At 45.2% G+C, this 21,165-nt stretch overlaps 1 protein-coding gene across 1 annotated transcript in view; it reads left to right on the top strand.

The window, feature by feature from the left end:
• The first annotated feature begins 898 nt into the window (after positions 1–898).
• The window catches only part of ATP10B (ATPase phospholipid transporting 10B (putative)), an 86,397-nt gene continuing 66,130 nt past the window's right edge, over positions 899–21,165 (top strand). Inside the window, exons 1-3 of the mRNA XM_006906481.1 lie at positions 899–1,173; positions 2,171–2,365; positions 19,287–19,491. Coding sequence (XP_006906543.1) covers positions 899–1,173; positions 2,171–2,365; positions 19,287–19,491 — 675 coding nt within the window. The remainder of the gene's footprint in view (positions 1,174–2,170; positions 2,366–19,286; positions 19,492–21,165) is intronic.

The following is a 21,165-nucleotide window of genomic DNA, read 5'->3' as shown; positions in this document are numbered from 1 at the left end:
GGTCTTTAAGCAAGATTCGGTTAAAAGAAACCTTGAGGACTTGCTTATAACTTCCAAGTGAAGAGCTCAGAATCTGAAATACCCTAGATAAAGCAGCATCCATCCACCATCTAGGGAGACTGTCTGCTTGACTCGATATCAGAAACCATGAAATGGAGTGGAGAGGTAGGAAGAGCTCTCTCCCACCCTGACCCCTGTCGGCCTGACCAGAAAAAGCCAGCTGGTGTTCATGAAGCCACACTGAGCACAGCCCAGTCACCTCAGGCCCAAACTCCCTAGGAAAGGAACTTTCTCTTCTGTTCCACCTATCACTCTCAACTGAGGTTCTGGCCACAAACGAGGGTCTCTCTAAGATCGTCAGTATTAGAAAATTTTAGAGCTAGAGAAAACCTAAAGAAAAACACCTTTCCCTTTAAGACATGGCTCAGCATACTTTTATGTACTGTTCAGTTTATGCCTCACAAAAAGTTTGTAGGAAAAGTAGAATAAGAATAGTTTTCCTCACATTACAGGGAGGAAACCGAAGACCAGCAAGGTGAAGGGGCCGTTCAGCAATAGCGGCGAACCAGAGCTAGAATTCTGACCTCTGGGGTCAGAGCTCACCAGGCCACACTTTTACTGATGGCCCCAGCCAAATGATCAGCACTTTCTACTTCCCCCAGGTGCTTTCTTGGCACTTACCGCAGTCTTGGTTGTATATTACTTATATAATTATTTTGCTGAAAGTCTCCCACCCTAGAACATATGGATGATAGGGATCGAACCTGTTTTTGACTCTGCATCCCAGAACCTACCTTGTATAGGTGAGTGGACAAATGGATGAACTGCTATACCACATGTTCCTTCTGACCATAAGGACTTCATGTGTCTGTTTTCAGACCTTAGCTTGCTGCCAGAAATGGCCCTCTCAGTGGACTCCTCTTGGCATCGGTGGCAGTGGCGACTCAGAGATGGCCTCCTCCAGTCTCCGTCAGAAGCCACACCACTGCTGTCCCCAGAGAAGGGGGGACAGAGCTACAACCTGACGCAGCAGCGGGTCGTATTCCCCAACAATGTCCTGTTCCACCAAGACTGGGCCAAGGTCTCCAGGAGATACTCCAGCAATAGGATCCGCACGACCAAATATACCCTCTTCACCTTCCTGCCCCAGAATCTCTTGGAGCAGTTTCACAGGTACACAAGCACTTGGCCAAACAATACCCACTTTAACCAAGTAACTGCCACCCAGACAACTCAGAGATGCTGCCCTCTGGGCCACCTTTCCTTTAATATCCAAAGGCACATACTTCGAAAAGACTTGTCATTTATTTATTCATTCTTTCATTCAATATCAGACTCTACTTTGTGTTAGGCCACGTGTTGGGTGCTAGAGATACCTGAGGAAAAAAGAGATATAGTCCTGACTTTGTTGTCTAGTGAAAGAGACAGACATTAATTGTATGAATTATATAAATTGATGTAAAATTATGACTCACATAGATATTTCCAAAGAGCACTACCTGGTGCCGTTAGAGTAGGAGGGAAACCTGGCCTAGTTAAGAAGGTAGGGGAAGACTCCAGGAGGAAGTGATAACTGAAAAATAATATGAAAGAAGAGAATGCATTAACCAGGTGGAAAGAGGCAAAGAGAAGTCAGGGAAGAGAGCCAGGAGAACGTTCCCACGGACAGACCTTCGTGTGCAAAAGTACTATGGAAAGAGGGAGCAACATGCACTCAAAAAATTGCAAAATGTAAGCCGCTCTTTTGAGATCCTATATGACAAATAATCTTTTAATTGTAAAGCAAACTATGCACTTCGATATTATCCTAAATTTTGTCATTATTATAAGCTGTCATTTATTGAGCAACTACTATGTTCCAGAACCCTCTACTGCATACATAATAAATATGATCCATGTAATACTTATGAGAGCCCTTTAAAGTAGATAGTACTATCCCCATTCTACGCAGGACAAACCAAGCTTAGTAAGGTCACACAACTAGTAAATAGTAGGAACTGAGTTTGAACCTAACTAGATTTGGTTTCAAAGCCCTTACCATAGTGTTTGAGGTGACAGTGAAAGAGAATGTCATTCTAATCGGTAAGGGCCAGCAGCAGCAAAGAAATAGTGCAGAGAGTATAGTTTTCTTCTCCATGATGTTCAGTCACACCTTGCTTGCCCCTTCCAGATGGGCTAACCTCTATTTCCTGTTCCTGGTGATTCTGAACTGGATACCTGCCATGGAAGTTTTCCACAGAGAAATCACCATGCTACCATTGGCCATTGTGCTGTTCATCATCATGGTCAAGGACGGCATGGAGGACTTCAAGAGACACCGCTTCGACAGAGAGAGAAACTGCTCCAACATCCGGATATATGAAAGGTTAGATCATTCTTTTGTTTTCTCTCACACGAATAGGTTATACAAACTTATCAGGACTTTCAAAAGATTAGTCTGTCTTCTCATGTTACATTTTCTTATAATCACTTAATTCAGTGATTCTCAGCCAGGGTCATTTTGCCCTGCAGGGGACATGTGACAATGTCTGAAGCCATTTTTGGTTGCCATCTTGGGAAGGAGGGTGCTACTGGCATCTAGTTGATAAAGGCCGAGAATGATGCTAAACATCTTACAATATACAGGACAGCACCCCCACAACAAAGAATTATTGTCTAGCTCAAAATGTCAATAGTGCTGAGACTTAGAAACCTTCATTTAACTTGAGTAAACACTCAAGGATGCTATATTATTAATAATAGGGTGGAAATCTCAAGAATTAAAGTGTAGTGTTGACGGGAGCATTGCAGGAGACCAAGTTTACAAGCAGCTCTTTTGGAGGGTGACAGGCAGTGTCTCTCAAACAAAATGGATACCATTTTTAAAGCCTCTGAGGCTCTTGGCTAAAAGTCCTTGCTTTTAGAACTTAACAAGGTAGGTTTTAGGACCCAGAGTTGGCACACCTGTTCTTGGCTGCCTGACGTGGAAAAGAAAGACACCTGTGGATGACGTCTACATTCCAACAGGTGGAGTCTCAACAAGTAGAAGAAAGTGGCCTGGAGGGTGCACACCTGTTCTTTGCAAGCTCTTCCTTGTCATATTTCTCCCCTGGTGTTTGTACACTGGCTCTTTTTTTTTCCTTTTAAAAGAAGAGAGAAATTTTCAGCAGAGAAGGCAAGTAAAATATGTCAGGGCATGACTCCCCGACAGCTGAACAATGAGACTGATCGGGGAAAAACCTCTTCTACGGGGAACTCATTGTCCATGCTATGAGAATTAAAGAGACAGGATTGAGCAGCGATGAGAAAGGAAGGGGAGAGAAGGCGGAAAAGGAAGGAGGACAAGAAACGCGTGGTGGTCTCCAACCTGCCCTTCGAGGGACGGTCCCACAAGGAAAACCCCAACAGACATTACTGTGGGAATCAAATTAAGACCAGCAGGTACACCGTGCTGTCCTTCCTACCCAAGAACACCTTCGAGCAGCTACACCGGTTTGCCAATATCTATTTTGTGGGCATCGCGGTTCTGAATTTTATCCCCGTGGTCAACGCTTTCCAGCCTGAGGTGAACATGATACCAATCTGTATCATCCTGGGAGTCACTGCCATCAAGGATGCTTGGGAAGACCTCCGGAGGCACCAATCTGATAAAGTGATCAACAATGGAGAATGCCTGGTGTACAGCAGGTAAAGCAGAGCACGTCGGGTGGGCTCGTGGGCCCAGCTCTGGCCCTCCTGTTGCTGCTGCCACTGCAGCTGCTGTTTATAGAAGGGATGGAGTAGGGAGATGACATTATCTTATCTCAGCGATGCTGTTCAGTTCTCCATGGTAAGGATTATGGTCTAAAACCAGAAAACAGAAAACAAAAGAATAAGAAAATAGAGGCTTGAGTCAGTGGTTTATTAAAATGAAGGGTCTTCATTATGTGGCATTTTCTTACCTGTTTCAAATGTGATCAACATTTAAGAACTGTGTGTGAATTCTCATCCATTCTTAGTCCAGTGTGGCCATAAGCACAGGGGAGCGTGTTTGGAGACCCCCAAGGGGCAGAGGCATCTCCGTCTGTCAGGGGAGCAGCAGGCGTGGAGACACACTGCCTGGGTTGAACAATGTCTCCATGACTCACGAACTACATTGAACTTAGGCAGCTGACCTAATCTCCCTGAGCCTCATTTTGTCATTCATAAAATTGGAACACTACCTGGGTGGGCATGAGAATTGCACAAGATAATCCTCGGAAAGTGCTTAGTACCATGCCTGACATAGAGTAAGTGTTCAATATGCAAGCTCAGATTGCTTTATTTTTAGAATATAAAACTCATATTAGCTCCATCATCAAGCCTGTCCTTAAGCTTCCTCTCTGATGTTGTCCCAACCACAGCAAAAACTGCACACTACCTGTCTTATCTCATTATTTAATGTTATTTTTTACATGTCATTGTTTTTGCAAGGGTTCTGTTGAACGAGTCACGAAACTGGGTTGTTAGGAAAAGGACATACTCTCTGTCAGTAAGGGAAGAAAATAGAGTTAGCGTGTGTCTCAACTGTGACATGTCGCGCAGCCTGGGCTTACAGAGGGACTACTGTGACTCAGTGCTTTCTGGTCCAGCTGGTAGAAAACTTAGACGATCAAATCACTAGCACATGAAGGCTCGATTTCTTGGCAAATAAGGAAAATATCCATCTCTCCCAAGGAGTACCATCCCTGTGATGCTTCCCCTCTGACTGTCTCAACCTCGGTTTGGCAGAATCTCTGCGGTTGCTCCGGTCATTCTCAGAACGGAAGGGGCTTGCGTCAGGGTGACATGGCAGCCATTCATGGCCGCCGCCTTCTGAGGCGGGTTTATGAGCCAGACTCCGCTTGGAACGTTGTAGCCAGGGGAGGCTTCTGAGGAGACTCATTTGTCTCCAGGGCACCCCTAAGAGAAACCCCATGCCCTCCCTCGGCATCAGAGGAGCCTCCGGCCTCTGTGCATGCGGTGCCTCTGCCGTGCGTCTAAAACATCTCACCTCAAGGATTTTGTTTGCGGTGTTGTTGTTGGTTTCTTCTAAGCTAGACCACATTGTCTGGAATGTCGTTGCTACGACCCGGAGTTGAGATTTAGTCACCTTTGAGTAAAGAAATTACAATAAAAGGGAAAAATACTGTTGGGGGGTCTCATGCCTTTTTTTTGAAGAGATTGTTTTTTAAGAAAGGATTGCTTTTCTCCTGTCCCCCATCTACCCCATCACTTTTTGTTTTCCACCTTTCTCCTTTGTTTTGGGGGGTTTTTTGGGTTTTTTTTGTTTGTTTGTTTTTCCAGAGAAGATAGTGAACCAGGAAGCTGGTTCCTTGGGGAAGAATGCATGTGGACCTCAATTAGCCTGGTCCTATTCTCCCCGCTCTGCCAGAAATCCTCCTCTCTAAGCATCCCACAATACCGGGCCTGTTCTTGGGGCTAGCAGTGTTGATCAGCCCACAGACTGGCCTGTGCTGGGTGCTGGCCTGATGGAGACCCGGCTACTGCTGCTCTGTTCTCAGAATAACCTCCAGGGAAGAGCAGAAAGCCGAGGTAATAGCAAGCCTCGCAAAAAGAGACATCGTCCGCAGGCTCACAGGCAGGGAGGGACCGAAGGAATTTTCATGGCAGTATTTCCCAAAGCGTATTTAGTGGAATAATAGAGACAAAGAGGTGGTCTCTGAAAAAAAGACATCATGGCCAAAAGAATGTATGCTGCCCTCCTAACCCATGGCCCAGGAAGGACTAAGCAGCGATACGCAGTAAAGAAACCCATGCATCATTGAATAACTCAGTGTTGTTCCAAACCAGCTGAACCTTTAAAATATTTTTTAATATTTATTACTTTTTCCAGTATAGCAAAATAATTGATATATAGGGCCAGGAAGGTAATTGAATGAAATAGACTGGATACAAAGAGGAAAGCAGTATTTTTTGTGTACTGATATTTTTTGGGACACTTAGCATCAGTGATAGGATGCAACAGAGAGTGGTGGGGACTGTGGCAAACAGGGGGACCCATGTATTCATCTCAGGAGGCAGAGCTGGCCTCTCAGCTCTCGCTGGTTACCATGTGGAAATATAGGCCTAGCGGTGCTAGACCGTCTGAGTTTTGTTAAGAGAACTAGAAATTAATATTTTTATCTGAAATAATCTGATTTTTAAGTGTTGGTATCTGATATAATTTTTCAGGTACTTCAGACCTATTTTATCTGACCTAAAGTTCTTGTGTCCCCTGTGAGCCCCTTAATTTGCAACCTTTGCTTTATAATATCCAAGAATGTGGAGTCTCTGCAAAAAAAATAATAATAAAAGTAGATTATTCTTTTGAGATTTATCTTCAATAAAGGAACCTCTTAACCTCTTTGGGCAGAGGGGGCCTGTGACCTTAAAGCGAGAATGCAGGCCTAGGAGTCAGGAAGCCTGTAGGCTAGACCCAGATCTGTGACTAACTACTAATACAGGTGATTCTCGAACAACACGGTTTTGAACTGCGCAAAAAACCACCTGTAAGTGGACCCATGCAGTTTAAACCCATGTCGTTGAAGGGTCAACTGTAATAGCTTAGAAAAGTTATTTAAATCCCTGGATCTCAGTTTATACTTTCGTAAAACTTGGGAGTCAGACTAGATCTTGTCCTGTGAGATGCACTGTGAAAGAACAGAACCCATAGCCAAATAAATTTGGGAAATAGTACAACAATGGTCAAACAAAGTTTCTGGGCGGGCCCTCAGTAAGTACCCTAACCAACTTTGTTTAACCCAGTCGTGTCAGTTGAAATGCTTTCCGCTGCAAGCAGAAAGCTCACCTAAAACAAGTTTAAACAACAGAGACTTGTCAGTTTAAGTCACTACAAACATCCCCAGGTGGGCAGGTGAACAGGCACACACAGTTCAATCTGTATTCTAGATCTGGCACTTAGTACCCCTCCGTGTCATCTGTATCTTCAGACAGACTTCCCTCATGGCAATAAGGTAGCTGCAGCAGCTCCAGCCTTCATATCTACTATGATAACTCACAAAGGGAGAAAGAAAGGCACTCTGGAAGCATTCTTGGAAGGTCAAGGAAGCTTTCTCCCCAGGCCTTCCTCACACCTTGGTGACTACAGTGGGTCACATGCCCATCCCTGTGAGTAGGAGATGGGATTATGCTAATTAGGTTATGCCTGAGCCACTGAGTCTAGCTTGAAGTCAGCATCCATGAAAGCATATTAGCTACCCAAAGAAAATGTAAAACCAAATGAAATTTTTTTAAAAAATTAGATAGTTTGATAGTTTCTGAGAGAAAGAGGAACAGATGTTAGACAGGCCACCTCCCTGTTATCTCAACATTATCACTCTAAAGTATTTTTGAGCCTAGACTCTTTGTAGATTGCTTTCCATATATGAACAGGAACATACACACTTTGGGACATCCTGTGCTGTATATTCCTAAATTTCTTCCAACTCTGAAGTGGATTGATTCTATGCAAGACCCCAGAATAGGAAGCTAGGATATGCGAGGTGAGTGTTAGTTATTATCATAACTGATGGATGTTCAAGTCCTTTTGCCAAATATCAGTGGTACATGACAGGATGTCAGGAAAGGAATACAAAATCAAAGAGGGCAGTGTTTTTTCCGAGAAGCAATATAAAAGCTTGTATCTCAAACACTAGCTCTATCCGTTTTGTCTCAGTCACACATTTGAGAAATAGATATCCTTTTTTGTTGTCGTTTTCATTGTTTGTGCAATTGAATACTAGGGCCCTAAGAATTTTGCTCACCCTAATCCCATGCATCATCCAGCCTAGACTTGTTTATACGGTGAGGGAATCTTTCTGCAAACAGCAGAAGCCTTGTTAACAGAATTACAATCCTGTTAGAGCGTTTTCTTTTAATATAGCAACTGTGCTTGTGGTGTAAAGGTGACCCATTAATCAGATTTATGGAATGACTTCAAGGAGAGATTAGCTTCAGAATTCTATTAGCTTCGTTTCTCCCAGGGCTCAGTTTAATGAGTCTAGAAACCATACCCAGCAAGAGGTTTTTTTCATCCAGCTTAGTAAATTTTTATTTGTATTCAGAAAACGTGCAATAAGGAAGCAGGAGTGTGAAGCAGGAGAATCAGGCAAGTTTTCGAATTGTGTATATTATAATGTAGCAAAAGCCTGCCAGTGTTTCAGCAGCCGGGCCCTTATTCAACTGTTTAGCAAACATTAATTCATTCAGGACCCAGGATATGCGCACCACCATGGGCCCTGTGTGCCCTCAAGGGGCTCGCAGTTGCCCTGGGGTCAGGAGGAACTTAAACAGCTACAATCTCCCATGTGCACTGGTAGCCTATGCACAAAGGGCCACAGTTATGTAGGGGCTGTGGTGACTCATCTGCGTGTGAGAAACATCAAGGCCAAGAGAAGCCTTCCCTGAAGCCGTGACATTTCAGGAGGAAATGAAGGATGAACAGCATTTAGCCAGGCAGAGGGACTACCTTTCAGCTCATAGCCTGTTCATGTGTCAACTAAAGGTTGTTATGTGTGGTTTATGCTGGCATCAAAACGACCAGGATCAAGAAATGTCGAACTGAGGAGGAGAACAACTCAGATTAGAAGTTTTTAAATTCTGATTTTTTTTACCAAGACATGGAGAATCTCTTTTCTGTAAGTCAGGTGGCTGCTGCAACATAAAAAATAATTGCCAATGCTGAGGAGAGCGGTGCGTCCTCTGACGGCGCCACACGGAGGGCCCGGCTCCCAGCAGGGGCAAGCTCTGCTGGAGAAGAAAGATGCCCGACCTGCAACCTGTTTTTATCTGTGTGTCTGTTGCCTTTTGTGCCAGTGCCCCCATTGGAGAGCCTGAGAACGAGAGGTCTTGATCTGGGTCTGTCACTAACTACATGACCTAAATGAAGCTGCGTAAGCTCATCTTTAAGTAGCGATGATAATGTCTTTTGGGTATATTTTCTGAAAAGATATGCAGATGACACGCAAGAGGGCTTGAAAGTAATGCAGCTATAGAAACAAGCTGTACGAGGCGATGTGAAAGGACAGTGAGTAAAGCAGTCTCAACGGTGACGCTTAAAAAGGGACGTCTTACTGGATGCTTGACACCAAGGGCTTAGGCATCAAACCCGGGGTTGTCTCAGAACTGCCATTTACTCACTGCGTGTACACATATAATTACTTGGTCACTTGAGCCTCCATTTCAACATCTGTAAAATGGGGACAGTATTAATACCTATTTCCTGGGGTCCTGTGGATTGAATGAGATAATCCTTATAAACTGTTTAACTCAGTGTCTGCACCATAAGTAGCACTAAGTGATTTTTTTAAATCATCAGGCACTGCTAGGCCCATCCTGAGCCTTCCCCTTTCCCTGCTGCGTTCCTCATACACACAAGGGAGGAATTGCCTATTTTACTAGTAAAACTCAAGGACATTCACTGAACGATATTTACCAGTTGACAGAGCTATAATGTTTTAAAAGCAAAAACCTTTGCTCTGCTCTCTCGTTTCTCATGCATTCTACGAGCAGAATTTAAAATCTGAATTCAAAAAATCTCTCTCGAGCCTGGATCTCTTCTTCCCCAGCCCTCGGCCCTTCCTGCAGCACATCCGAGCACACCCATACCAAGATTTAGATTCAGGCAAGGGATGCAGGTGGCCTCATCTCACCCAGAGGCTACTCCGCTTTTTTCAACCCAACTTCTAACATCAAGTATGCATTAGAATGTCATACTTGTGCAGCTATTAATAAAGCAGCTCTTTGGTCCCCATGCTACTATTATTTGCTCCAAATAACAGATCTCTGGGAAACTCAAAGGAGGTGAGTGGACAGACAGGGCAGAATTTAGGCTTTGCCAGAGTCATCGTAACATATCGTTATCAGTCCATTTTCACCCTAAAACCGCATCCTGGTGTCGCTGCAGGTATTAAATGAGATAATGCATGTAAAGCTTAGCACAGGGCCTGGCATTCAGTAGCACTCGGGAAATGTTAGTTAAAATATTGCTAAGGTGAGTCTATGACCTCAGTGTCAGGGGTCACCATGAGCTTGACCCAAGGGGAGTAAGAAAAACTGCTGGCCGGAATTTGGAACTGTGTGAGGGAAGACAAACTCTTTACCATAGAACTGGACCGCAATCTGTAATAGCATAGCAAAATGTCCCTGGGGAAGAATCTGAAAAATGCGGACAACAGAGAAACATCTAGTGTCATTCAAAGCATGACTGTGAAAAGCAGCACCGGCTGGAGTTACAGACCAACAGACCGTCGCATCCATCCCGCAGGTCTTTGGCACCAGAAAACCAGGCTCCTCTCTCAAGCATCCATTTTGCAAGTACCCACACTCCTCCCCTGCCTCTCCTTGTGCTCACAGAAGGCCGTAAACTGTCGGGGCCAATTCCGCTTGTCATTTCAGGATAAAACGTTTTAGGTCTTCCCCAAAACTCAATGGGCGGACGAGTCATAAAACAAGAAATCGAGTGTCACCAAAGCCCTGCATTCATGTCAGCAGGCATGCTCTGAGTTTCAGAGGATGAGGATTTACAGCCTCTGTGTGGCTATTAAGAAGCTCACACTTCTAAAAGGCAAGGCTCCTGTCCTCAGGCTGGCCTCCTCCATGCAACTGCTTCTGACTCCTCCCCTGCTTTGTACCTCACTCCCGAAAAGAACCAAGAGACCACACTGAGCCGCGAGGCTTCCTCAGCTGTCACTCTTTTGTCCTGGTAGACACACCACATGACCTCATACACTTTTCTGGGTCTAAGCTTTCTCATCTGTGAATAGCGAGAATGGCAATACTAAACGTTTTTCATTATTAGATAACTAGATGGTAATATAGGTTAAGTGCTGACTTCATTATAGGTACTCAATATATGAAATCTTATCACAGGTATATATTTTATTTATATTGTAGCATAGTATAACATATTGTAATATCATTATTGGAAGTCTCCACTGGTGAGTCCATAACAAGAAGAGACAGATGGGATGTTCAAGTGGCTAAAGGCTAGAAAAGCTTTCTTTCTACTGCTTCATGTTCAAATCTACAAGGAATCGATACTGAATATTTACTGAACAGTCCCCCATGTAGGTACAGAAATAGAAAACCCAGGGTCATCCCAGCTCACAGCAAGCTTATTACATAGTTGAAAACAGAGGACACATGAAACAGTAAGGAAACAGGACCATAATAGGTAAGGAAGTGGGGCGACAAGAGGTGCCCCACTGACACTCAGTGCCCAGAGTGAAAAGAGAGGGGTAGGACTTGGATCTGCAGCAGCCGGAGGAAGGGCGCTGGGGGTCAGTGCTGGGGGGACATCTCATGCCGTCAATGCCCCCAGGCTGCTGCTCCATGATCTGTGGCTGTGACTTTGCCGGATTGCACCTGTGAATGCCCTGTCCTCTAGTGCGGTGTTTTCATGGCCGTCATTGCGTGATGTCATCTGTACTTAGTTCTGCTTTCCCTGTGTGTGACGGCCACGTGAACAAAGAGGTCAGGGGGCAGGCTGCGCTCAGAGGTCGGGCTTCAGTGTCCTCCCAGTATAAAGAAGGACTTTGCAGTGTACAAATGTGACCTAAATGTGTCAGGCCTTACCAGCCTCTGGGTGATAATGAGGTCACATAAATACAAACGCCCCAAGGACTGTGACACTCAGCCCCAAACTGTTGATTTGGGACATCAGTCCTCTCACCCTAATCCTCGAGCCTCCCCAGGCACACTCGGGTATCATTAGGTATCGGGAATATCACTTGCACCCCACCCCCAAATATTTCCAGCCAAGCCAGGGGTCCAAGTCTCCTACCATTTCTCAGGGCTCAGCTGTTCCCTGCTGATACTTTCCTCAGTCCTCTGAGTCTGAAGTCCCCTCATTGTGGTCTGTAGCTGACAGGCAGGTACAGGGAACAAATAAAAGGGAGGCAGCAGCCACGGGTGCACTCAGCGCAACGGGGCTCTGCCCCAAGCCAGACCGTCTTCACTGTAACCCTTTAGCTTCTCTGTTCTATTTGCTGGAACCAGGTCAGAGACTGAGGTCACACGACCCTTTCTACCTTTCCAATTTCCACCTCCTCTTGCCAGCCTCCTCCTCCAGCCCAAAGCCCCAGACCTAAGGTCATGAAAACAGACGACCACATAGTCTGTGGTCTACTGTCTCCTTAGCTATTTACTTCAAGCTAATACTAACTCCAGTGATAATAATAGTAAAAGTAAATGGTCGTTAGACACTTTCATATATTATTTTACTTAACTCTCACTCTCACTATCACCTGTAGAATGGATTTTATTTGTCCCATTTAGTAGATGAATAAACTGAGGGTCAGACAGTTAAGTCATGGGTTCAAGGTCACACTGCATGTAAAAGGTAGTTTCAGGTTTTAAATCAGGCTCACTTGACTCCAAAGATTTTAACCACTCTGCCTCTACCTCAACACACCTCTGCCAGAACAATCGGGCATTACAGGTGTTCTTGAACCAGTCACAGGGCCCTGGTTCTCCTCCTGGGAGCCATGGAAAGAACGATTCCCAGCCCAGGCTTTGATGCCGTCCACCTCGTCCAGGTCACTCCTAGCCTCAGTTTCCTCATCTGAATAATGGGGGGTTGAGTTGGAGGTCTATCAGATCTTCTCTAGCCCTGACTTTTTTTTTTATTAAGGCTTTAATTTTTTAGAGCAATTTTAGGTTCACAATAAAGTTGAAGGGAAGGCACAGAGATTTCCTATATACCCCCTACCCCCACACATGAATAGCATTATCAGCATCCTCCACTGTATGTTTGTCCAATGGATGAACCTGCGTTGATACATCGTAATCATTCACGCCCATAGTTTGCATTACAACTCATTCTTGGTGGTGTACATTCTGTGAGTTTAGACAAATATATAATGACATGGATCTACCATTATAGAATCATACTGCGTAGGTTTACTGCCCTAAAAATCCTGTGTTCCCTTTTTTCAAATCCCTCTCCCCACCCTCTACCCCCTAGCAACCACTGACCTTTTAATTGTATCCATAGTTTTGCCTTTTCCAGAATGTCCACTAGTCGTAATCGTACAGTACGTAGCATTTTCGCATTGGCTTCTTTTCCTTGGGGATATGTTTTCAAGGTTCCTCCATGTCTTTTCATGGCTTGATAGCTCATTTCTTTTTAGTGCTGAACAACAATATTCCATTGTCTGGATATACTATATTTATCCATTCTCCTACTGATGGACATCTCAGTTGCTCCCAAGTTTTGGCATTTATAAATAAAGCTCCTGTAAACATCCATGTGCAGGTTTTTGTGTGGACAGAAGTTTTCAACTCCTTTGAGAAATGCCAAGGGCCACAACTGCTGGATCATGCGGGAAGAGTATGTTTAGTTTTCTAAGAAACCGTCAAACTGCCTTCCAAAGTGGCTGTCTGTTCTGAATTCCCACCAGCAATGAGTGAGAGTTCCTGTTGCTCCGCATCCACACCAGCATTTGGTGGTATCAGTGTTCTGGGTTTGGGCCATTCTAATAAGTATATAGTAATATCTCATTATTTTAATTTGTAGTTCTCTGACGACATACGATGTAGAACATCTTTTCATATGCTTATTATCATCTATATATCTTCTTTGGTGAGGTATCTGTTCAGATCTTTTGCCTGTTTTTTGATTGGGTTCTTTGTTTTCTTATTGTTAAGTTTTAACAGTTCTTTGTATATTTTAGATAACAGTTCTTGATCAGATGTGCCTTCTACAAGTCACATATTTTCTCCAGGTCTATGGCTTCCCATTCTCTTGACATTGTCTGTTGCAGAGTAGAAGTTTTTAATTTTAATTATATTCTGCTTATCAATCGTTTCTTTTATTTGATAGTTCCTTTGTGTTGTATCTTAAAAGTTCCCGCCATACCCAAGGTCATCTAGGATCTTTTCCTATTATATCGTCTAGGAATTTTATAGTTCGCATTTTACATTTGGGTCTGCAATCCATTTAGAATGGATTTTTGAGAAGGGTGAAGAGTCTGTATCTAGATTCATGTTTTGCATGTGGACGTCCAGTTGTTTCAGCACCTTATCTCTTTGGTCAAAGATCACTTAACAGTATTTACGCAGGTCTATTTATGAGCTCTCTGTTCTGTCCCATTGATCTATTTGTCTCTTCTTTGGCCAACATCACACCGTTTTGATTACTGCAGCTTAATAGTAAGTCTTAAAGTCCGTGGTGTTTTCCTTCGACTTTGTTCTTCTCCTTAATGGTGTTGACTATTCTGACTCTTTTGCCTCTTCATGTAAACTTTAGAGTCAGTTTGTCAACATCCACAAAAGAATTTGCTGGGCAGCCCTAATTTTAAGGGGAGTTTGTCCCAGTAGTCAGCGTCCAGAGCCCTAAGTCTACTAAGTTTGGGTTCCTCATTTCTGGGCTTGGATAAAAGCTTTGGATTTTTAGAGATTTTTTGTGTGTTTGCACATTGTGTACCTGGACCTAAGCCATGAAAAGTAATCACAGTCATAATCACAGTTTCCCATAGCACAAAGAATGCCATACCAGAGCTGGAATAATAGTGCTTAGCTCTCACCATAACACTAACAGTCGTCCTCATCATAACCTTCATCATAAAATCATCTTATCTTCATCATAAAATCATCTTATCTTTATTGAGCGCTAAGTGCAAAGCCCTGAGCTCAGTCCTTTGTATCATGTCACCAGTCCTTCTGAGGCAAAAGCACATATTACCATCCACTGAAAATATAGGTACTGAGAGGTTAAGTACCTTGTTCAAGTTTCACGCAGGGAGTAAGCAGTGAAGCCGGGACTCAAACCCACTTTTAACCCCTACACAGCACTCATTCTACCTGGCTTTCCCCTTCCACCCCTGGGTAACACGACCATTCTGGGCCTGACCTTCAGGCTTCCTGAAGGACAGCCCAGGTAAGCGCATCATCCTGCTTTGAGCAGGATGTCCTGGTAGAGGGACCACCTCTACTCCAGTTCCTTGAAACCCTCCTTATGAAACCCACAGACTTGAGAAATGAAGCCTTAAGCATTCTCTCCTCCCCCCTTCCACCCCCTGGCTTTTACCTGCTTCCTCTCGGCATCTGGTCGGTTACAACCCTCTCTTACTCTTTATTTACCTCTTAATAAGCCCTATCTCCTCTCAGCTGTCTAACATGGCACCACTTAATTTCTCCGGGAGGCGGAAGCTGACAGATGGCGTCTTTGTCCCAAACCACACTGATTTGTCATATTTTTTGAACAGCAGTGAACATTCCATGAAACTAAAATAGCAGTCCATTCCCAGGTGTGGACTCACTGAGCAAGGAGATGATCAAGAGCATGTGGACACGTCCACCTGGGGCCGCCGTTCCAAACAGGCTAGATTAACAAGGGAACGGTGTCCTCAGGCTGCGCCCAGCCCGCTTCTGGCCATGTCTAGGCATCACTCACTGCGGGAGCACGCCACTTTTCCATGTCACCTGTATTCTGGATTTGGCCACTCGTCACCTCCTTGGGCTGGATCCCCAAGGGCTGTGGGTCTTTGCCTTTTCCACTCAGGTTCATGACTGTTGAGGAGACAAGGTGGACCCAGCAGGCCAGGAAACCAGCACAACGTGGCCCCAGCGCAAGAAGGAAATGTCCCTGATGTCACCTTTTTTACTCCTAAAGTTCCTATGATTTTTGATTCTTATTCCATAACATGACTATATTTGGGTTAATATAAATATAACTATTTAAGTTATATGCCAGCTAAATTACTAAAACATACTTTTTTTAAACGAACACCCCAAAATCATGTTGATCCCATAGCTTCAGCACCCTCAGACACACACGACAGGACGTGTGCCTGGAGGTATGTGTGCCCTGTTGGGGAAGCACACCCCCGGATGTGGGCAACCCTGTCCTGGGGAGGGTAAGCCTACAACAGGGACTGAGAAGTGTCCTCACCACCACATGCCATCCTAAAGAAGAGAGAATTACATCTATAGGAAAGGCAGAGACGGTTGTTACCAGCAAAGCAGTGACCTCCCTGGGATCCAAGGAAAAGTAGAAGACAAAGACTGCTCTGACTTACAGCTTCTTAAGTGGCTCCATCAACCTTGTGATACCTGTTATCATAATGCGAATTGACAAGACAACACTCCAGCCCAATTCATGGAAGTGACCGTTCATAAAGATGTATATACCATAAGCTCATCTCCGTAACTCTCCATCTTCTGTCCCCTTAGTTACCCACATCCCATCCTAAGCAGTGAAGCCCTTTAGTAGAAAAGGGAAGAATGAGGTCTGATGTTCATGGGTGGAGACGCTTTGGCCCCGCCCTTGACGTGCCTGCGTGTGCAGCTAGCATTTGCAAACCTTGACTAGCGTGCTGTGGACGTGTTGGCAGTTGGGATATTGCTCAGAGTCAAAGATGCTCTCATTAAATCCTGTCTCAAATACCATGTGGAATACTGAGATTATGGCAATAACTGATACCCCACCATCCCCAAAGGCATTATCCGATAGGACACAGATGTCAAAGGGGTAGGTGGAAAAGAACATAGACAAGTTGAGTGATAATCCTTTGTTCCTTGGAGCAATTTTGCTGCAATATTTAAGGATTCTTTAAAAAGAAAAAAAAAAGCATGCTCTCTAAAGGGAGACGTGCTGTGGACGTGTTGGCAGTTGGGATATTGCTCAGAGTCAAAGATGCTCTCATTAAATCCTGTCTCAAATACCATGTGGAATACTGAGATTATGGCAATAACTGATACCCCACCATCCCCAAAGGCATTATCCGATAGGACACAGATGTCAAAGGGGTAGGTGGAAAAGAACATAGACAAGTTGAGTGATAATCCTTTGTTCCTTGGAGCAATTTTGCTGCAATATTTAAGGATTCTTTAAAAAGAAAAAAAAAAGCATGCTCTCATAAAGGGAGAGAGAAAAAGCAATAGAGAAAGCCAGTCACTCCTTTACCCTGTGAGATTTCCCATAGAAAGTATGATCCATTCCAGTTCCTTTAAGTAGCCTATACTCAGACATTTAACAGGTGTTCCCAGGGGTGCTCTAAAGAAAAAGACTCCTCTTTCTCTGAATCAGGGAGAGAGCATGAATGATTTGATAGTAACATTGACACTCCTGATGGAGTATCCACCCTAAATTCATCAATAAACAGAAACATGTATTTCTGAAATGACACTGAGGAATAAATCTTGGGGGACCGTCACTGTTCTTCACGGGGGAGAAAAAAAAGTGATGTTGGGCAGAGAGGAAGCATAAAAATAGCTGACGAAATGAAAAGTGCTTAAATATCTGTGACATGCTTCTCCCTGAAAAGAAGAATTATTACTAAAAGGCTAGAGACGCATTGCCCCCAGTCCTCAAAAGTGGTCTCAGTGGCCAATGGAATGATATTGCCCATGACTCGATTTAGCCAGAGCATTCCAGAACCACAGGCACTTCCATAGGAGTCAGTGGGTCTTTAGAATTGCAAGGCTGCTCTCTAATTCCAAGGCCCTTGATCATTTTACAGACTCTAATCTGACCTCCCCTTGGCCTTCCAAAGGCAAGCACATTCATTTCAGGGGACTGGGAGAGTCCTCTGCAAGCGTCTTTTATGACAAGGAAAATGGGGTCTGAGGAGGGCTTGCTTGGGGTTCTCTAAAGCAGCAGTACCCAACCTTTTTTGGCACCAGGGACCGGTTCTTCTATGAGAATCCAATGCCTGATGATCTGAGGTGGAGCCGAGGCAGTGATGCTAGCACTGGGGAGCGGCTGCAAATACAGATGAAACTTCACTCACTCGCCCGCTGCTCACCTTCTGCTGTGCAGCCTGGTTCCTAACAGGCCATGGACCGGTACCAGTCTGCAGCCTGGGGATTGGGGACCCTTGCTCTAGAGGGTCCCAAAGAAGGGAGGTATCAACTCCCTTATCCTCCTCAGGGAAATCTATGAAGTCAAAGGAGAAAGGGAAAATTCCAGCCATGCCTCTTTTTCTGTGGAAGAGTGGGCTTGTCATACCCAGGGCAGCCCAGATTCTGGCAGAAACAGAAGCCATGACATGCCCAGAGGCGCTCAGCATCAGCAGAGAAGACCAGTAAAAGCTACCTCTCCAGGCCTGGCTGGACTTAGAGGCCCCCTGCTGCCAGCTGGGCTCAGTTAAAAGACCCTATGTGGGATATTGGTTTGGTTCTACATCTCACATTTAAAGAGGGACATTTCTAAACTCAGCCTGAGACAGAAGAGCCCACACATCTCCAGGAGAGATTTTGAAACTGTCACACAAGAAAAATTGAGGGCACCTGGAAAGTTAAATTTGACTTGGCATGTCTAAAAGTCTTCATAGAACACCCGAGGAGTGCCTTAAGTTATTATGAAAATGGTAGAGGGTAGAATAGGTCCTGTTGACTGGGAGAGCAGAACTAGTTCAATGTTTGGCTGAGCAGGAGGAGCTCCTTGAAATGCGACACACAGCCTTGGGTGGTGGCGGGTCCTTTTGCTGGCAGTGGAAAAATGGAGGAGGGAGGATGAGATCCAAGCAGTGGAAACTGTGTGATTTGGTGTCAAGTTGGACCCAGGCTCAGGCCCCAGCTCTGTTTCGTAAGGCCTCAGAAAATCTTTCCTGCACCCTCAATTCTTCATAATAATATCTCCTCCTGTGGGTTATTATACAAGTACATGAAGTATTAATTAACACTAGTGCTTGGCATGGTCATAATGCTAAATTTGCCAATGTTGTTGCCACTGTGATTGTCTGAGCTTGATAAATTGGATGGGAAGAGAAAGTGCATAATTTCCTCAGATTCCTTCAGCCCTCTGATTTTGTCATTACTGTGGGTTCCATCCTGTCAAAGTTCCTGGTGCCATCTTTTTAATTCTCTGTGAGCCCAGAGTTTTCTACTTCAGCCCCTCTCCAGGTCTTCGCAGACAGAGACCTATATCCTCACCTCCCCTACTGCCACTCTCGCCCCATCTTTTCTCTACTGCAGTCCCTTGTGGCCCCGCTTTCTGGGGTGATAACGAAATGGCAGACTTTAAGAGCACATGCTAATATAATTGTGTGGTCAATCACCTTCTCCTTTCAATTTTTCCTCCTGATAGGAAGTGAGGACAGCACAGCACCCAGTCAGCCTCCGGCCATCAATCAAAACTCTAAATAATCATAAGGGCAGATCTTTTACTGGTGGGATTCCATAGATCATGCTTAGCTTTCTAGAGAGATCATGGTGGTGGTCCTTTGGGGTCAGGTAAGATGCAGAGCAGTCTCATTGCAGGCTGACTGGAAGATGGTTGCAGGTAGGACCTTACCACATTCACTCACTAATTTTCTGGAGAACCTTAGAACTCACTCTGACCCCCTGTCTTTCTCCCACCCAAGAAAAGAGCAGAGCTATGTGCAGAGGTGCTGGAAGGATGTACGTGTGGGCGACTTCATCCAAGTGCGATGCAACGAGGTCATCCCAGCAGACATACTCCTCCTCTTTTCCTCGGACCCCAGCGGGATCTGCCACCTGGAGACCGCCAATTTGGATGGAGAGACAAACCTCAAGCAAAGGCGTGTGGTGAGGGGCTTCTCTCAGCAGGTAGGGTTCTTCCTGAGGTCTTCAACGGTAAGGTTAAGGGGAGAAGCAAGCTAGCTCTACTGGAAAGTTGACCCTAGTCGGGTGTGTAGAGGGGAAAGCAGTGGCTGCCTCCTTTTCCCAAGCACTGGGGCGCCTTTAATCTTCCCAGCAGCCCTCTGATGTGGGTGTTATGCCCTTATCACAGACCAGGAAACTGAGGCTGACGGAGCTGGACTCAGAGCCCAGCCGTCCCATTTATGAGCCGTCTCACCTTCGGCACGTCATTACCCTCTCTCACCTTCATTCCCTCGTCTGGGGAATGGGCGCCAAAGCAGTACCTCTCCATAGGGTAGTTCTGAAGCCTAAACGATGCGTGCGTGAATGACGTATCAGGAAGACACGCACACGGTGAGAGATGAGTCAGCAGTTGGCAGCAGCTCGCATGGCGTTCATGGGCAGTGAGTGTTGACTGACCGAAAAGTGGGCGTGATATTGCAATTTTCAATTTAAATTCCCCCTGGAAGAGTTGACTTCCAGTCCGGTACCTCTCTATGCCCATGAGAAAGAATGAAATTCTATTACTTCTCTTCACCCCGCCAGTCTTCGGCTGGGGAGAAATTGAGTGAAGGTCACATGCTTCACTCCACAAAGATTCTCGTGAGTTCTGTTATCTCAACTAACACTTCTCAAGAGGGGACCATTCGCCGTACTTCACTTTGCCTCTCAAAGCACCCAACGAACAGTTCTCATAAAACAGTTCTCCCTGTTCGCATGTTGATTCGGTCCTCAGGAGTCTTTGTTCTCCTCCTGACAGTGAGACTAATAGCCATCCCGTAGTTTTGCTGTGAAATTCAAATGAGATAGGAGAGTAAAGGGCAGACAGGCTTCGGTGCACGGGAGACACACAGCCCGCTGTCCTTTGCCGCTGCCTCCGCTGCAGTTGCCACACTGGGAACGGAACCCACCGTGACCGCGTCACATCACTGTGTTGATATTCCGGTGTCTCGGTCTGCCCCTCGGTCTCCAGGCTCTGCGTGAGCCAGTCACTGCACCCGGGGCTGGTCTCTGAGTTTTCTCACCTTCGCTTGTCCTTGCCACTTTGACCGAATCACCCCAGTGTTCACAGATAGGCAGGGCGGGATCCGGGTGAGTTCACAAAGCCACTTGACTCACAATGACAGGCAGTTTCTGGGCCTTATGCCTGCCCTTTAGAGCAGAGGTCTTTGACCACACCTCACAATAAGAAATATGCATCATGCGTGCGTGTGTGCACACCCCCCACGCACGTGTATGTGAGTGTGTAAGGCGGCCACCTCAGACTTACCGTGTAACAGAGCATTCCAAGATTTTCTCTTGTATGCTGTTTCTCTCTTTTTTTTTTTTTTTTAGTCCTGGGAGCAGCAAGACTTGTATTTGCTTACAAATCTCCCTTTAGCGCCCGCACCTCCTCATCACGATTCTGAGTCCTCTTTACACTCTCTCGGGCAGCTATTTCCGTGTTGTTGGGTTTCAACCAGTCACTTTTCGTTTTGTCCTTGGCAACAGCTCCCAAGCTGTTTCTTGCATGTTAGTCAGATAGTTTGGGATTCGACTTGAGTGAAGAGCCAGATGAAGGGTCATTTACACTCCAGTGCTACCGACCAGCCAGTTTAATAGCATCTCTCAAACTCTAACCCTGAATTCTCATGGGGTGCT

Source organism: Pteropus alecto, unplaced genomic scaffold (genome assembly GCF_000325575.1).
Source record: "Pteropus alecto unplaced genomic scaffold, ASM32557v1 scaffold40, whole genome shotgun sequence".
Taxonomy (NCBI): domain Eukaryota; kingdom Metazoa; phylum Chordata; class Mammalia; order Chiroptera; family Pteropodidae; genus Pteropus; species Pteropus alecto.
This window is presented reverse-complemented; position numbering and strand designations above follow the sequence as displayed.